The sequence below is a fragment of the Mirounga angustirostris genome, unplaced genomic scaffold (genome assembly GCF_029215605.1).
Source record: "Mirounga angustirostris isolate CCGP_5_RB_7025 unplaced genomic scaffold, mMirAng1.0.hap1 SCAF_4, whole genome shotgun sequence".
In the NCBI taxonomy this organism is placed as follows: domain Eukaryota; kingdom Metazoa; phylum Chordata; class Mammalia; order Carnivora; family Phocidae; genus Mirounga; species Mirounga angustirostris.
In genome coordinates, this window is record NW_026991712.1 from 153,671,285 (window position 1) to 153,686,116 (window position 14,832).

At 47.4% G+C, this 14,832-nt stretch overlaps 1 protein-coding gene across 8 annotated transcripts in view; it reads left to right on the forward strand.

Moving 5' to 3' along the window:
* Positions 1 to 14,832, forward strand: part of MKNK1 (MAPK interacting serine/threonine kinase 1) — a 45,710-nt gene that overhangs the window by 19,974 nt on the left and 10,904 nt on the right. For all 8 annotated transcript variants that reach the window (XM_064589202.1, XM_045897763.2, XM_064589200.1 and 5 more), the window contains 6 exons: positions 376 to 477; positions 3,403 to 3,500; positions 6,425 to 6,504; positions 8,076 to 8,149; positions 10,713 to 10,817; positions 14,175 to 14,230. In XM_064589202.1, the coding sequence (XP_064445272.1) occupies positions 376 to 477; positions 3,403 to 3,500; positions 6,425 to 6,504; positions 8,076 to 8,149; positions 10,713 to 10,817; positions 14,175 to 14,230 (515 nt within the window). The remainder of the gene's footprint in view (positions 1 to 375; positions 478 to 3,402; positions 3,501 to 6,424; positions 6,505 to 8,075; positions 8,150 to 10,712; positions 10,818 to 14,174; positions 14,231 to 14,832) is intronic.

Here is a 14,832-nt window from a genome sequence, read left to right on the forward strand (position 1 = left end):
GTCTTGCCTTTCTGGTGCTGAGGCAGGAGGACGTCACAGGTGCGATTCTGCTTATGGCTTCATTGTTTTTGTTGGGAACTACAGTTTGACTGGTGGCAGATCTAAATCCATATACTAATGAGCTTGGTTAAAGCAGGCTCTGCTATCCTCTTTTAATCTAGCCTGTCTAAGTTCCTTTCCACAGTTAATGATCTCCAATAATGGCTTTGCCTTTAGTTTTGCCTCCTGGGTCAAACAAATCAATAGTTCTCACAGATATTTAAAAACCATCAGTGTAAAGCTCCTGGGTCCCCCCACCCCCCTTTTTTTCCCTTCTGGGTGAACTTATGACTTGACCGGTATAGTGATATTTCCCTTATATCTCTTTTTCCCCAGAGATGGGCAGCAGTGAACCCCTTCCCATTGCAGAGGGTGACAAGAGGAAAAAGAAGAAGCGGAAGGCCCGGGCCACTGACTCCTTACCAGGGAAGTTTGAAGGTTGGTCACACGACTCCTCAGATCTGGGCCTGTGGCTCCCCGAGCACGGGAGGAGCATCCAGGTGGCCCATAGGTCTAGATCAGAGCATGCGTCATCTGAGAGTCAGCTTGTGCTTATCTGTGTGACAGAGATGAAAGGTGGGATGACAGAGCTCTCGGATGGTGCACTCTGAATGGTTTCAGCACTTCACCAGGGGATAGAAAGACCAATCCGTCACTTTGGATATGGCGTGAGATTACTTGGTGCAGTTCGGCCCTTTTCTGATGTGATCTTTGTCCCGGCTGTTCCTGGAGGAGCTGCTGAGAGGTAGAACCACTGTGTAAAAGGATGAGAGAACACCAAGGGCCATGGCTCCAAATGAAAGTTAAATCTTCTAGAAACAGAGGAGTTGACTCCTAGAGATCACAGCTACTTGTGCTGTATGCGTTTGACTCCATTTTTTTTTTTTTAAAGATTTTATTTATTTGACAGAGAGAGACACAGCGAGAGAGGGGAACACAAGCAGGGGTAGTGGGAGAGGGAGAAGCAGGCTCCTCCCACGGAGCAGGGAGCCCGATGCGGAGCTCGACCCCAGGACCCCGGGACCATGACCCGAGCTGAAGGCAGACGCCCAGCGACTGAGCCACCCAGGCGTCCCTCCATTTTTTTTTTTTTTAAGATTTTATTTATTTATTTGACAGAGAGACACAGCGAAAGAGGGAACACGAGCAGGGGGAGTGGGAGAGGGAGAAGCAGGCCTCCCACAGAGCAGGGAGCCCGACGCGGGGCTCGACCCCAGGACCCCGGGACCACGACCCAAACAGAAGGCAGACGCCCAACGACTGAGCCACCCAGGCGTCCCTCCGTTTTTTTTTTTTTTTTAAGATTTTATTTATTTATTTGACAGAGAGAGACACAGCTAGAGAGGGAACACAAGCAGGGGGAGTGGGAAAGGGAGAAGCAGGCTTCCCGCCGAGCAGGGAGCCCGACGCAGGGCTTGATCCCAGGACCCTGGGATCATGACCTGAGCAGAAGGCAGACGCTCAACGACTGAGCCACCCAGGCGCCCCTTGACTCCATTTTAAGAGCACATGCTGTGTTCAGGGGATACGGTGTTGGATCATCAAAGATTTTGAACACTGTGTGAGGCACAGGCTCAGTGCTGGTCCTGTCATCGCTGGGCATGCGATGGCATGAGGTGAATCATTGTACAATTTTGCAAAGGACTGGAGGGTCAGTAGCTACTCCAGGAGTGACGTGCCCCCTTCACCTATTATGTTTCTTTCATTGTGAAGCCTGAAATAGCTTCCCCTCATGGTCCCTCTTTCCAACGTGGCAGATAGACTAGTGAATTGATTGTTTCGTAGAGTGGTTCTAATAACAAGCCCTTTATGAATCAGGGATATTGGACTTCCAACGACCAACCTATCCTGACATGCACGAAAGGCTAATACCAATGTATCCTTTGTGAGAGAAGCATGTCATTTAAAATACTTAGAAACAACAGTGTGCATGCTTATAAACAGCTGCAAGACCATGCCGTGTTGGACTGGAGAAGGTACTTAGTGTAGGGTTTGTCTATTTGTTTGTCTTTAACTTAAACTGTAGATATATGTGTAAAGGGGTGGGGTGGACAAAAGTCTCGAGGTTTTTAGAATAGTTTCCAAATCAACACAAGAGTATATCCGTTATTCAAGGATGGCTTGTACAATTATAGGCCTCTCATGCTAGGAGTGATAAAATCTAATTTCATGGTTTAAAAGTGTTTTGCTCACCCTGTGGGTTTAAATGCTGGGCTGCCTCAAGAGGAAACACTGAAGAATGGAGGTCAAGGGAGGAGGAGGTCAGCTCAGCAGAGGCCATGATGGAGCTGTGGCTTCCTTTGAAAGGGGCTCAAAGAGTCTGTGCTATTTGTGAGCTTGGGCAGGTCACCTAAATGTTCTTTCACCCCAGGCCTATTACTCCGTTAGAACCGCCCTGAGTCAGCACCCTAAAAACCTCAAGGTGTCCGTTTGCATCCTACTTCTGTCTCCTGTTTCCTGTGGGTGACTTCTGGAAACTTCTCAGAAACCTCCAGTGACTTCTGTGTGTGGTATACAGTAAAACAGTGCTTCATTCCCCTTTGTGTCACCAGTGCCTAGCACAGCGCTGGGCACAGAGCAGGTGCTCAACCAATAAGTAAATGAGTGAGTCATGTCCACTGAAATCACACTCCTTCTCTGAGGATCCCCTAGTTTCCCTACACAGATTTAACCTTTCCCTCCCCCTGCTTTTTTTTTTTTTTAAACTGTGTCTTGTCCTTTTATGATAGGACTTACTAGTGCCTGGTTTATTCTGGAGTCACTTGTCTGCATGTCTGTCTTCCCCACTGGACTGTGACCCTCAAAGGGCAGGGACTATATTTTATTCCTCACTCTGTCTCTATTATGAATTTAATATGTTGTGTGGCACATAGTAGGTACTCAGGGAGCATGGGCCGAATTGAAACTCTTTCACTGACCTCATCTTTAAAATGAGGAATAGAGGGACGCCTGGGTGGCTCAGTTGGTTAAGCAACTGCCTTCGGCCCAGGTCATGATCCTGGAGTCCCGGGATCGAGTCCCACATCGGGCTCCCTGCTCGGCAGGGAGTCTGCTTCTCCCTCTGACCCTCCTCCCTCTCATGCTCTCTGTCTCTCATTCTCTCTCTCTCAAATAAATAAATAAAATCTAAAAAAATTTAAAAAAAAATGAGGAATAGGATGCCTTCGATGTGGTCTGGTTGTTGAGAAACTGAGTCCTGCGATGGCTGGAGAGTTAATGGTCTTCCCTGCCACTGAGCACTACAGAGTCCCTGTGTGTGCCCATGCTGTCACACCAGGGAAGCGGAGTGACAAAAGCTCTTCCTCCATCTGAACTTGCAAAAGCGTGACTTATCGTTATTCCTCTCACCCATTTTACCTCTAGATATGTACAAGCTGACCTCTGAATTGCTTGGAGAGGGAGCCTATGCCAAAGTTCAAGGTGCTGTGAGCCTGCAGAATGGCAAAGAGTATGCGGTCAAAGTGAGTGTCTCATCTGGATGCCAGACTTGACTTCCCATGCAGTCAGTCCTAGCTGGGCCTAAGCCAGATACATTTCATATTCTGCAGTATGGCAACTCCAAAGCGGGACTCACTGGATTCAACTCTTTGTTTCTCTACTTACTTGCCGTGTAACATTAGGCAAGTTACTTAACACTTCTGTCCTTTGGTTTCCGTCTCTGTAAAATGGGTGTAATCATGGGAACTATAGAGTATTGATGTGGGGATAGAGTATGTGTAAAGTGCGTAGAACAATGTCTAGCTGCTGCTTCTTATTCTGAAAAATGGAGCAAACTTCACAGAGTGGACAACCAGATTTGGAATTAGAAGGCCAATCCGAATCTCTGTTTTACCAAACTACTGCTTGACTTTGGGCAAGTCGCTGAACCTCCTTTAGCCTCAGTTCCCACATCTCTAAAATGAGGATAACAACACCCGGCCTTCCTGTCTCAACGGAGTGGTTATGAAGATGAAAATAAAAATGAACTGGAAGTAGAAACACTACCAATTACACAATGCTATAAAGTGATGCACGGTATCACCATAATGAGGACTGAGCACTCAGCTCTGGGGCAGGAGAGATGGCTCCTTGCTACATGACCTTGTGGTGACTCACCCTACCCCTCGGTGCTTCCATTTGCCAGCTCTAGATGGAAGAAGGGATGGATCTGGAGCATTGGTTCTCAAAGTGTAGTTCCTGCATGAGCAGTATCAGCATTGCCTGGGTACTTGTCAGAAATACAAATTATCTGGCCCTATCCCAGACCTACTAAGTCAGAAACCAGGGGTGGGCCCAGCAATATGATTTTAGCCAGGTCTCCAAGTGGTTCTGATACTTGCTGAAGTTCGGAAAGCCCTGATATAGGGCTGTTTTACATTCAGTGTGGAGCAGAATCATCTGGAGAGCTAATAGCACAGAGACCCAGTTTTCTTGGTAGAGGATAGGGCCTGGGTCTTTGTATTTTTTATGCCGTTCCCCAGGTGATTCTTATACCCACCAGAGTTTGGGAACCACGGATCTAGAAACAAGGTCTCATTAAATCCAAGGGGGCAATTCAGATGTATTTCACATCATCCACCTGAGCCTGCAGGTCTAAGTGCTGTCTCATACAGGCAAACCCAGCCAAATTGGCTCCTGAGAGAAGTGTTTCTTCCTGTGACCAACTGGCCATAGTCCCAGCTGCGGGTTAATAAAGGGGAACACTTCTGCTTAAGCCACATTCCCTTTTGTTGGAGTGTTGCTTCATATGGTAACAAAAGTACTACCTCAATTCCTTTTTGGAAACATCAGTATAAATTACAAGTAATTTTTTAAAAATATGCTTAAGTGTGGTAATAAGCCACAAATATAAGTTGATTTTCAAAGGTTTGGGGACATTTATGCATCCATCCAGACCTTTTTCTTCAGGGTTGGATCATAAAGAGGAAAACCCGGCCCTCTGTGCCCCTGGGCATCTTTGGTGCAAACACTGAACCCTGGCTTGGTAATTCTTTGGTTTGAGCAGTTCAACCCACATCTCATATCTCTCCTGTCCCTTGGAAGCTCCCTAGAGATGGTCTACTTCTCCCAGCATGGCCCCACAACATTGGGTTTTATTAGGGCTTCCCTATAGGCATCCTAATGATGAATCCTAGAGTCTCAGGGTTGAAACGGAGTTTCAGGATAATCTGGTCCTGAATTTCTTCCATAACTCCTCAAATAATTGTCCATGTTCTGCGCCCTAACCTCTGATAGCAGGAGCCCGTTACTTCTGCAGAGAAAATAATACCATTGCTGAATAGCTTGCTGCTAGAAGATTCTTCCTGACTTTGATCTGAAATGCTAGGTAAATGAGTGAGTTAAATAGCTTCTGTGCCCCAGCACTGCACCTCTCTGACTGCTTAGAATGTGGGCCCACTGTGGTTTACTACCAGATGTGGACTTGTATAGAATATTACACCTGGTCCTGGGTGTTTGTGCTGTAACACACGGGAGTGGTTTGAAGTATTCTACGCAGCGGTCTGGGAATGAAGGAGCAGGGTGTTACCATCTGTGCTGCCCACTCCATACGTGGGACCGTAAGGCAGAGCCAGCTCTGCAGAAGGCTTTCCCCCAGGCTCTACTCGCAATGGTTTGGGGCTCTTGATGGGTCTGTGGAGATGTTCAGAGTTAGCCAGTCCCTGCTTAAACCACGTGCTCATCTATTGGCTCACCCATGCCTTCAGTTCCTACTTGCCAAGCATCTCCAGGTACAGGTGGGAGAGACAGTGTCTCTAGGTTCCTTGAGAGAAACTGCATGGGACATAGACAGGGATAGGATAGCAAGGGCTTTGGAGGCAGCTCTGGACTTGAGTGCCAACACTTTTACCACTTATCAGAGCTGTGGACAAAATGTTTGACCTCTTCCTGTCTTTTGGATTGCGCTGTAAGAACTAACTGAGACTGTGTACCTGAGTTACTGCCAAAGGGCACGTTCTCTGCAGAACTGCAGGTGTAGAGTCTGAGCTGGGCCTTGGAGCTTTAGTTCCTCTCCACTGCGTCCTCCAGCCCCCTTGCTCTTCCTCCAACCCTGGAAGATCCTTCAGTGGAGGTTGTAAATCTCACCCTTAAGACAGGAAGAGATGCCCTTGAGGTAGGACCTGGGTAGAGGTAGCTCTTTATCTTCTTGCTGGCTGCCTCAGTGTCCCCATAGGCTTCCACAGTATTTGCTTGGCCAGAGTCAAAATAGGCCCCAGCCAGGCTGGAAAGCTTGGGCCGGTCTCGTGTGTTGCTGGCAGAGTCACGGTGCCTGTGTCACCAAGACCTCCTCCACGCTCGCACTTGAAACTGGATGTGGGCTGAATTGGGCCTTGCATTCTCCCAGAGGGCTCCCGCTGAGAGGTGTTTCAAGGTCAGGTGGGTATGACAGATTTTATTCTTTCCATAGATCATCGAAAAACAAGCAGGGCACAGCCGGAGTAGGGTATTTCGAGAGGTGGAGACGCTCTATCAGTGTCAAGGAAACAAGTGAGTACAGTCTTGGGTTACTTGCTGCTTCTCTTGGGAGGATGCTTAGCTGTAGAAAAGGTCATTTCTTACCACCTCCTGACCCCAGCATTTAGCTCACATGCCTTGGCCACAACTGCAGAGGATTCCTTCTGCCTTTCCGTGTTTAAGAGAGAGAGGGGAGAGGAGACGCGGCAGGAGCCTTTGCTTCCGTTCAGGCTGAAGTACTGTAAATAACAACCCAGGCAAGCTGGAAGAGAGAGCGATCCGAATGAGGGGCTGGGAGAAGATGGGGTTCCCTCCTTCAAGTGCCTGTGGGAACAAGGCTGACCGAGTGTCGCCCGGCACACACCGTGAGGGCCCAGCTTTCATGACTAGATGAGGACAATGAGAGCTAGTACGAATACCACCGTGTTCTGTACCCAGCATGTTAGCGTGTGTGCGGCCGCCGCTCAGGCTCCGGGCGCCCGCCTAGCACTCTGCGGGCCAGCTGGGCCAAGGTGGTCTCCGCCCCCGCCTCAGCCGGCTCACCACCAGCTCCAAATGAGTGCTTCTCCCGCGGTGGCTTTCAATCAGGGTCACCTCTAAGACTCTGCTTCTCCCCTCTTCCCTGCACAGCAGGGTCAGCGGGGAGCCAGTGACCAGGTATTGATGGCTTTGTCATTAAGCTTGGAGGATGGGGGCTGCTGTTGATTTAACTCCAGGCGCTGCTTCTACAATCTTCTTTCAAATCAGGCCATTTTAGTCATCTTATTTAGAAGCCGTCACACTAGTGAAAGCCTGGTGTCTCCCAAAGTGGTCAGCATTTTTTGATGAGGGACAGATTTTTATTTTCAGCCCTGCAGCTTCTGAGTTCAGCATTGGAGCCTCTACTTGGTTTATTTCGTTCTTTAAAAGAAAAAAAGCCCCCAACACGTCCGATATCCAGGCCGGCGGCTTTCCTCCTGAGTTCCGAGACGACCTTGTTGGCGGCGCGGGGTAATGCTCAGGCCGACGGAGAGTGCTCACCGGAGAATGCTCACCGGGGAAGGCCGCAAGTGCTATGGCGGCTGGGAACGCGGCCGTTTCATTAAGCAGCGCTTAGCAGTTAGGGTCTAGCGGTGCCCACGTTGGGCCCCAAGTCTATTTGACAGATGTTTCCATTTTCTCCAGGCAATGTAAATACTGCCCTGTGATTTATGGGCAAGAGGGAGGGCAAGTAATTATTTGCTGCTTGCCTCCAGGACACACACCTACTATTCAGTGTTATTAGCCGCAATTGCTTCCAGTCGGCTGCAGATTTTATTCAGTTTAATGTGACCGGGACTTTTTTATAACTCTACCTAGTGGGTTTTAGGGTTGGGGTTTGACAGCACAGACTTGGTGAAAACACCAGAGACTGAACATTATGGAAAGATAAGGTGACCTGAGTCTTGCTAACACCATTGGCTACTTCTCAAACATGGGTCTTTAATAAGCATTCTGATTTCAGGTTGATTTCTGCCCTGCGACAGGGCATTGTATATTTTTTTCATTGTATATTTGTAAGTGGGCTTTAATATATAATACCATTTCCCTTTTTTTCCCTTTCCTCCTGTTTTTTCCTATTTAAGGAACATTTTGGAGCTGATTGAGTTCTTTGAAGATGACACAAGGTTTTACTTGGTCTTTGAGAAATTGCAAGGAGGTACTTACTGTTGAGTATGTGTTTGGACTTCTGATTAAGACCCAGGGTGGTGATCATCCATCATGAATCCCAGAGACTTCTAAAATGAGTCAAGCTAATAAAAAGGATGAAGGACTTAAAACTGCCCTTGATTTGGGAGAAGGGAGGCCGGAGGGAAGGATGTTAATTAGCATTTTGCAGAGCCTAGAATGTCACCTGTGTGGACATTCTATAAATGCCTTCTCATTGTAATAGGACTCATGTATAGATACATTTAGGCATCAATTTATCAATCCATTGTTTTGATGTGTTCACTATTTAAACTAATTATGGGGTGGAAACTCTTGCATACGTTGTGAAGTCCAGAAAGGCTCACCAGAGGAGAGGAAGGTCCCATGGCTTAGGAAGTAGACCCAGGATAGAGAGGAGGCCTGAGGATCTGTATCCTTCAGATGGAAAGATGCCACTCTTGACCATCACCATTGCTGCCATCACCCACACCCACAGTCACTAGAACGTGTACTCAGGTTGCTTTTCTGACATAGAGAATGGGATAGAGCAGCCCTTGCCCTCACCGTCACTCACCCAGCCTGAGGACAGATTTGCAGGGTGCAGGTTAGGGAGGATATCTGGAGCTGAGTGGGGGGCCATGTGGAGGGGTTTGGTGGTTAAGGGAGCATGCTCTAGACCCAGCAAAGCTGGATTTAAGTGTAGCTCCATCACTTACTAGCTGTGTGACTTTGGGCAAGTCACATAACCTTTCTAAACAGTGTTCTCATCTGTAAAATAGGGATCATGACAGCACTTACCTCTTTCAGTAGCTCTGAAGATGCAGTGAGATCATTCATGTGACATGCTTGGCACAGTGCCCTATGGGCACTAAGGGTCCAATAAATGTCAGCTATTAATATTATTAAAACAATTGGGTATGCCAAAGGCTATCTTAGAAGTGGGTAGCATATTACTGTCTATCTGCCCTTTTAACAAATTTGGAAGCAAGAGACTCACTACAGTAGAGCAAATATGAGACTAGCCAGGAGCCAGTTATCTGGGAATGTTCCCTAGCATGCCGGGATCCTTTCATTGTTTAATCTGACAAGTGGAAGATCTTTTATCCCTTCCCTATGCCAAAACCCAGCAATAAGTAAATATGTGCCATTTTTAAAAAAGATTTATTTATTTGAGAGAGAGCGAGCAGGGGGAGGGGCAGAGGGAGAGGAAGAGAGAGAGAATCTCAAGCAGACTCCACGCTGGGCACAGAGCTCCATCTCAGAACCCTGAGATCATGACCTGAGCCAAAATCAAGAGTTGGATGCTCAACCGACTGAGCCACCCAGGCGCCCCTGTGCCATTTTTAAGATGCAGAGATAACCCCTCCAGCCCAGAAATACTGACTTCCAGTCATGAGCACAGAGCACATGGAGCCAGGCCATGTGCTCATGCCCTTGCCCTGCTCAGCACCACCAAGACATTACATTTAAAATGCTGGGGATCATCTGTAAATGTATTGCTTAGAGTGCAGCCCTGCTGAGGCCAGAGCCATTGCAGTAGGTAAGGAGACTGGTTGATTCAGGGCAGCCCATGCCCCCAGCAGTCAGACTACACATCCAGTTGAGGGGCAGTCTATACAGGTTCTAAGGCCAGACTTACTGGGCTTAAGTCCTGATGCCTCCACTTACTGGTGTGTCATCTTGAGCAAGTTGCTTAGCCATTCTTGGCTTCAGGTTCCCCATCTATAAAACGGAGATAACTATATTTTGTACAATTTGCACAGTTGTGGTTAAGGCTAAGATAATCTATTTGAAGACTACTACATAGTGCCTGGCACATAGTAACTACTCAATAAATGTTAGCCGTTGCCAACAAAAAATAATATTATTAATAATAAATAGGAAAGTCAGAGGGAAAGCACTTTTCCCCCTTTTTCTAGACTTTCTAGACCTTTACATATCTGTTGAGGGTGTGGCATTTCTGTTTGAAAGCTTGTGCTCTTGTTTGGATCTGAGATCAGATGCAGAGGAGGAAATGTTCCTATGGAGAGGCCCCCCAACCTCATGTGGATTCACTTTTAGTTCTTTCTTATTTCAGAAGCCAGATCTGCCTCAATGGCATTAATATTTTTGGTCATGCAAATAGTTTTCTCTCCCTTCTGTGCTCATCATGGGCAGGCACAGAAGATGGCAGTCCAGTTCTGTTCAGTCCAGTTTTTTTTTTAAGATTTTATTATTTGACACAGAGAGATGGTAAGAGAGAGAGCACAAGCAGGGGGAGCGGCAGGCAGAGGGAGAGGGAGAAGCAGGCTTCCCGCTGAGCAGGGAGCCCAATGCGGCACTCGATCCCAGGACTCTGGGATCACGACCTGAGCCGAAGGCAGTTGCTTAACCAACTGAGCCACCCTGGCGCCCCATGTTCAGTCCAGTTTTGTGCTGGTAGCTCCTCTGTGCCAAGTACCACACTTGGTGCTGGACATTTAGTGATGAATAAGGCTGTGTCCCCACCCCAAACTTGTGCAGACTTGACCTCTGAGAACTTATACTTCCTAGGGCCCGAAACGTCATACCTGTGTGTCTCTTCTGCTCCCCAGGCTCCATCCTGGCCCACATCCAGAAGCAGAAGCACTTCAATGAGCGAGAAGCCAGCCGAGTGGTACGGGATGTGGCCACTGCGCTTGACTTCCTGCACACCAAAGGTGAACCAGGCCTTTGCCTCGGTGATTGGGTTGGACCGGCCAGCCTCTGGGGACGGAAGGGGAGGGGCAGATCAGGCAGAGAACTAGGCCGGGAGCTAGTGCAGTTCACAGCCCCACGCATGAGGGTGAGGGAGTGAGCCAGAATGGTGCTGGGCTTTGGATTTGGATGGCAGGCAGATGTGGTGCTATTAAGAAGGGTAGAGACACGGGAGAAAGAACGGGGGGAAAAAGACTAAATTTCATGACGAATAAGATGTATGAGTGTGTGGGTATGGATGATCTCCTTTTCCTGTCCTAGAAGGATGCAAGCCTCATCATAATACTATTCTAGTATAAATATTTGGGTGTTTTCTAGTTTTTGTTTTTAAAGATTTTATTTATTTACTTGACACAGAGAGAGACAGCGAGAGAGGGAACACAAGCATGGGGAGTGGGAAAGGGAGAAGCAGGCTTCCTGCCGAGCAGGGAGCCCGATGCGGGGCTTGATCCCAGGACCCTGAGATCATAACCTGAGCCGAAGGCAGTTGCTTAACCAACTGAGCCACCCAGGTGCCCCTTCTCGTTTTGTTTTGTTTTGTTTTGTTTTGTTTTTTTAACTCAGGACCCTGTGATTAAGATCTGAGCTGAGATCACTTAACCAATTAAGCCACTCAGGCACACCCTTCTAGTCTTTTAAAATATGTCACCTGTATCTCTCTTTTCAAAATCAGCATGATAGTATATATCTAGTTTTATATCTTGTTCACAATAAATGGAAAATGCATTTTTCTACTAACGTGGTTAAGTTTGAGGTATCTGTTGAACATGATGGTAAATTGCAGGTTGCTGTTGTCTGAATTACACTTCAGTTTACAGTCCCTTATCTAAGACTGATCGTTTAAGAACTTTGATAGTGAATTAAATCTTTTTACAAATTGTTTTTGTATTTCCATAAATATGTCTGATGGTTACATTTTTAAAACGTGCCTAACAGCAGTGCCATGGAAAAACGAGTTCTAGCGTTACCTTTTTACCAGCTATGTGCTCTCTCAGTAATGATGTCTTCCCGCAGAATTACAGTGAGAAGAGAGGTAATTACTTCATCAACAGTAGTTAAACGCTGCTCTGGTTAGCGTGCGGCACTATTCTCGCTCGCTTACAGAGCGGTGTGGGCCTGTGTCTGAATCGTGTATGTATAACACAGTTGGGGCACAGTGCCCGGCATGTAGTAGTTCTGCAAGAGTGTTCCTTCCTCCACCCTGATCCGCCGCCAGACAGAAAGCATTTCCATTCCTAATATTAATTCCCTTAAAATAAAGCCATCTGTCTGGTGATGGGAGGGGGTGGATTGAATAGTTGGTAACTTAGCTCTGCTCCCTTCCCCACTGTGGATATTGGCCGGCCACATAGGTTGTGAGAGCCCCAGGCCACTTCTAGGCGCTCTGGGCACACATCCCACCTTGTGCCAGCAGCTCAGTGCATGCTGGAGGCATGTGTGCAGGGAGTTCAGCCTCACTGGTCCTACCTCGTTTCCTCCTGTGGCTGAAGGGAGATCTCCACGCTGACAGTGGCCACGTTGGACGCCTGACTGGCACATGGGATGCAAGTTCCTAGAAGGGGTGTTTGTACTTTCCCCAGCATGATGAATAGCACTAGTTCTGTTTCTGAAAGCCGGGATGCATGTAGGTAACACCTGCTTGACAAAGATTTACAACTGTTCCCCAAGCTGCCTCTGCAGATTGCAAAACTGGGTCACGCTTTTTGCAAGACCCATACCTTAGAGGGGGGCAGAGGCGGTTTTATTTTTTATTTATTTATTTTGAGGCAGTAAAGGGAACAGAGTTGGTGTGGTGTTAGGAGTTCTGAAGTGCTTGCTAACATCTAGCGGACCAGCTGCCCATGTGACTTGAAGTTGGGGTGAAAAACAATTTCTAGCTGAACTTGGCTGTTTTCTAAATAACTTCACACTGGGAAGATGGATTGGGCAGGAATGGGTCAGCCCGGAAACAAGTTCCGCACTTTTAAATACTGGACATGCTGCAGCTTAACCTCTGGGAAATGAAGCAGAGCAGCTCGATGGCCGGCGTGTTCACAGAGGCAGGTCCGTTATTCCGGCATGGCGCTCAGTTCTCAGGCTGGGGGACAACTGGGCCATTGGCACCCATTTGGAGAGCAAGGCTCCATGTGTGGCTCGTGATCCTTCTGTGGGAGCACTTGCTGTAATGGAAAATATCTTTCACTTTTAGTGCAGCAAGCTGTAGCCCGACTCAATTTGTACAGCCTGGACTGAGTTGCTCTGGGTTCTCATTCAATTAGGTGACTGATGAAGTTACTTAGCCTGCTAGAGCTCAGGTTTTCCCTCCCTGGTGAAGTGCCTCGGGTGGGCTGGGCCTCTGCCTCCTAGCGGGAAATCGGAGGGCGGCCTGAGAAGTTGGTCATCAAGGGAGTTTTAGGAAAGCAGATTCTGCTTTTTCCTATGACTCCGTGAATCCTCTGCTACTTTCCAGTACTTCTGAGCACCAGCTCTTTGGCTCTTGCTCAACCTTCCAGCCCTTCTGTCTCTGCATTGTGCATTCTGCAGAAGGAAAGAGAGATGGAGTTTCTGTGTCCACCACGCCCTATGAGTTGGTTCTCTGTCCCTGTCTTTGGTCAGAAGGTGGCTTTTCCCCACGTGCCTTCTTGGCCAGGTCAGCAGCTTTTAACCCCTCATGGAGTAAGCTGCTGCCTGTGTCTCCTTCAGGAAGTCTCGCCAAAATGCAGAGGAGGGAGGTGTCTCTTAAGAACAGTACCCTCGAGCCAAAGCAGTCCTTGCTGTGCTTCCGACAGGACTGTCTTGGACATGCAGAGCAGGTGAGAAGGGGATTGGACAAGCTTTGGAAGATTTGTTAACTAACACTTGGTCCTCTGAACATGCAGGGAGTCCCACCTAGGGAATCATTTTTTTTTAAGTCAGCCACACAAGAAGAAATGAGGTAGAGCAGCTTCAGCCCCCTGAGATGCTCTTAAACAAGGCAATGATTATTTCTGCATTGCGGTTTCAAGCATGGCCATTTGCAGGGCTCTTCGCTCTGCTTCATATTAGGCTTCTTATTCTTGGTTGTCACTGCAGTGCTGAGAGGTGGGCTAGCTGGGATTCATTTAGCCCCCTTCTTATCCCTGCCCGACTTCTAAAGCTTCGGCTTCAAAAGAACTTGCAGAATCAACGGTGCTTTTGGTTCGTCTCTGGTTACTTCTGCCTCCTGCAGCTCGTTGATTTTTTAATGTACCATAATTGGGAATTAATCTGCGAACAACAGCATTTGGAAAAAATTAATTGTGTGTGGAATGTTTGATAATTATGTGCATATGTTAACCATTTCTTTGCTCTTGTCATTTCAGGCATCGCTCACCGCGATCTGAAGCCGGAAAATATACTGTGTGAGTCTCCAGAAAAGGTACTTAGGGCTGACTTGTTGGGGGTCACAGTTTACACTGAAGTGGGGAAGCCACCTCTATTTTCAGTTGGGTCGTTAGCAGTTCTCTCAGCCTCAGGTACCAACCTGCACTGATTACTATGGACACATGAGAATGTTAGACCAAATGTGTAGTGTTTCTGCATTCTAAATCGGGTTAATCCCTGTCTCTTCTTTGCTCTTTATCAACAGTGTGATTGGCTTACACCTGAGAGTTTGTAAAACTCTGCACGAAATGAATGTTTTCTAGCCCAGTGCACCTGTCTTTAGAGCAGCTGGTGTGAGCCATAAACAACTCAATCTTCTGTGAAGCCAATCTTTGCCTAGAAAGGATGTTTATGCTACGGTGTATGCCAGCTAATGCCCACCACTTGAAGTACTAATTAGGAAGCAAGTTCCTGAAAAGGGTTTCTGTTTCCATTTTTATTTCCAAAGATGCCCATTAAAAAGCAAACATATAGATTGGGTGTTGAACAGATGCATCCTATTTTAAACTTTACCTTAACCTACCAGTAAATGGAAGTGTTTGCACTTCCGTAAGCATATAAGAATTTGACAGATTCTGTGTTTGTGTGGAGGGATTG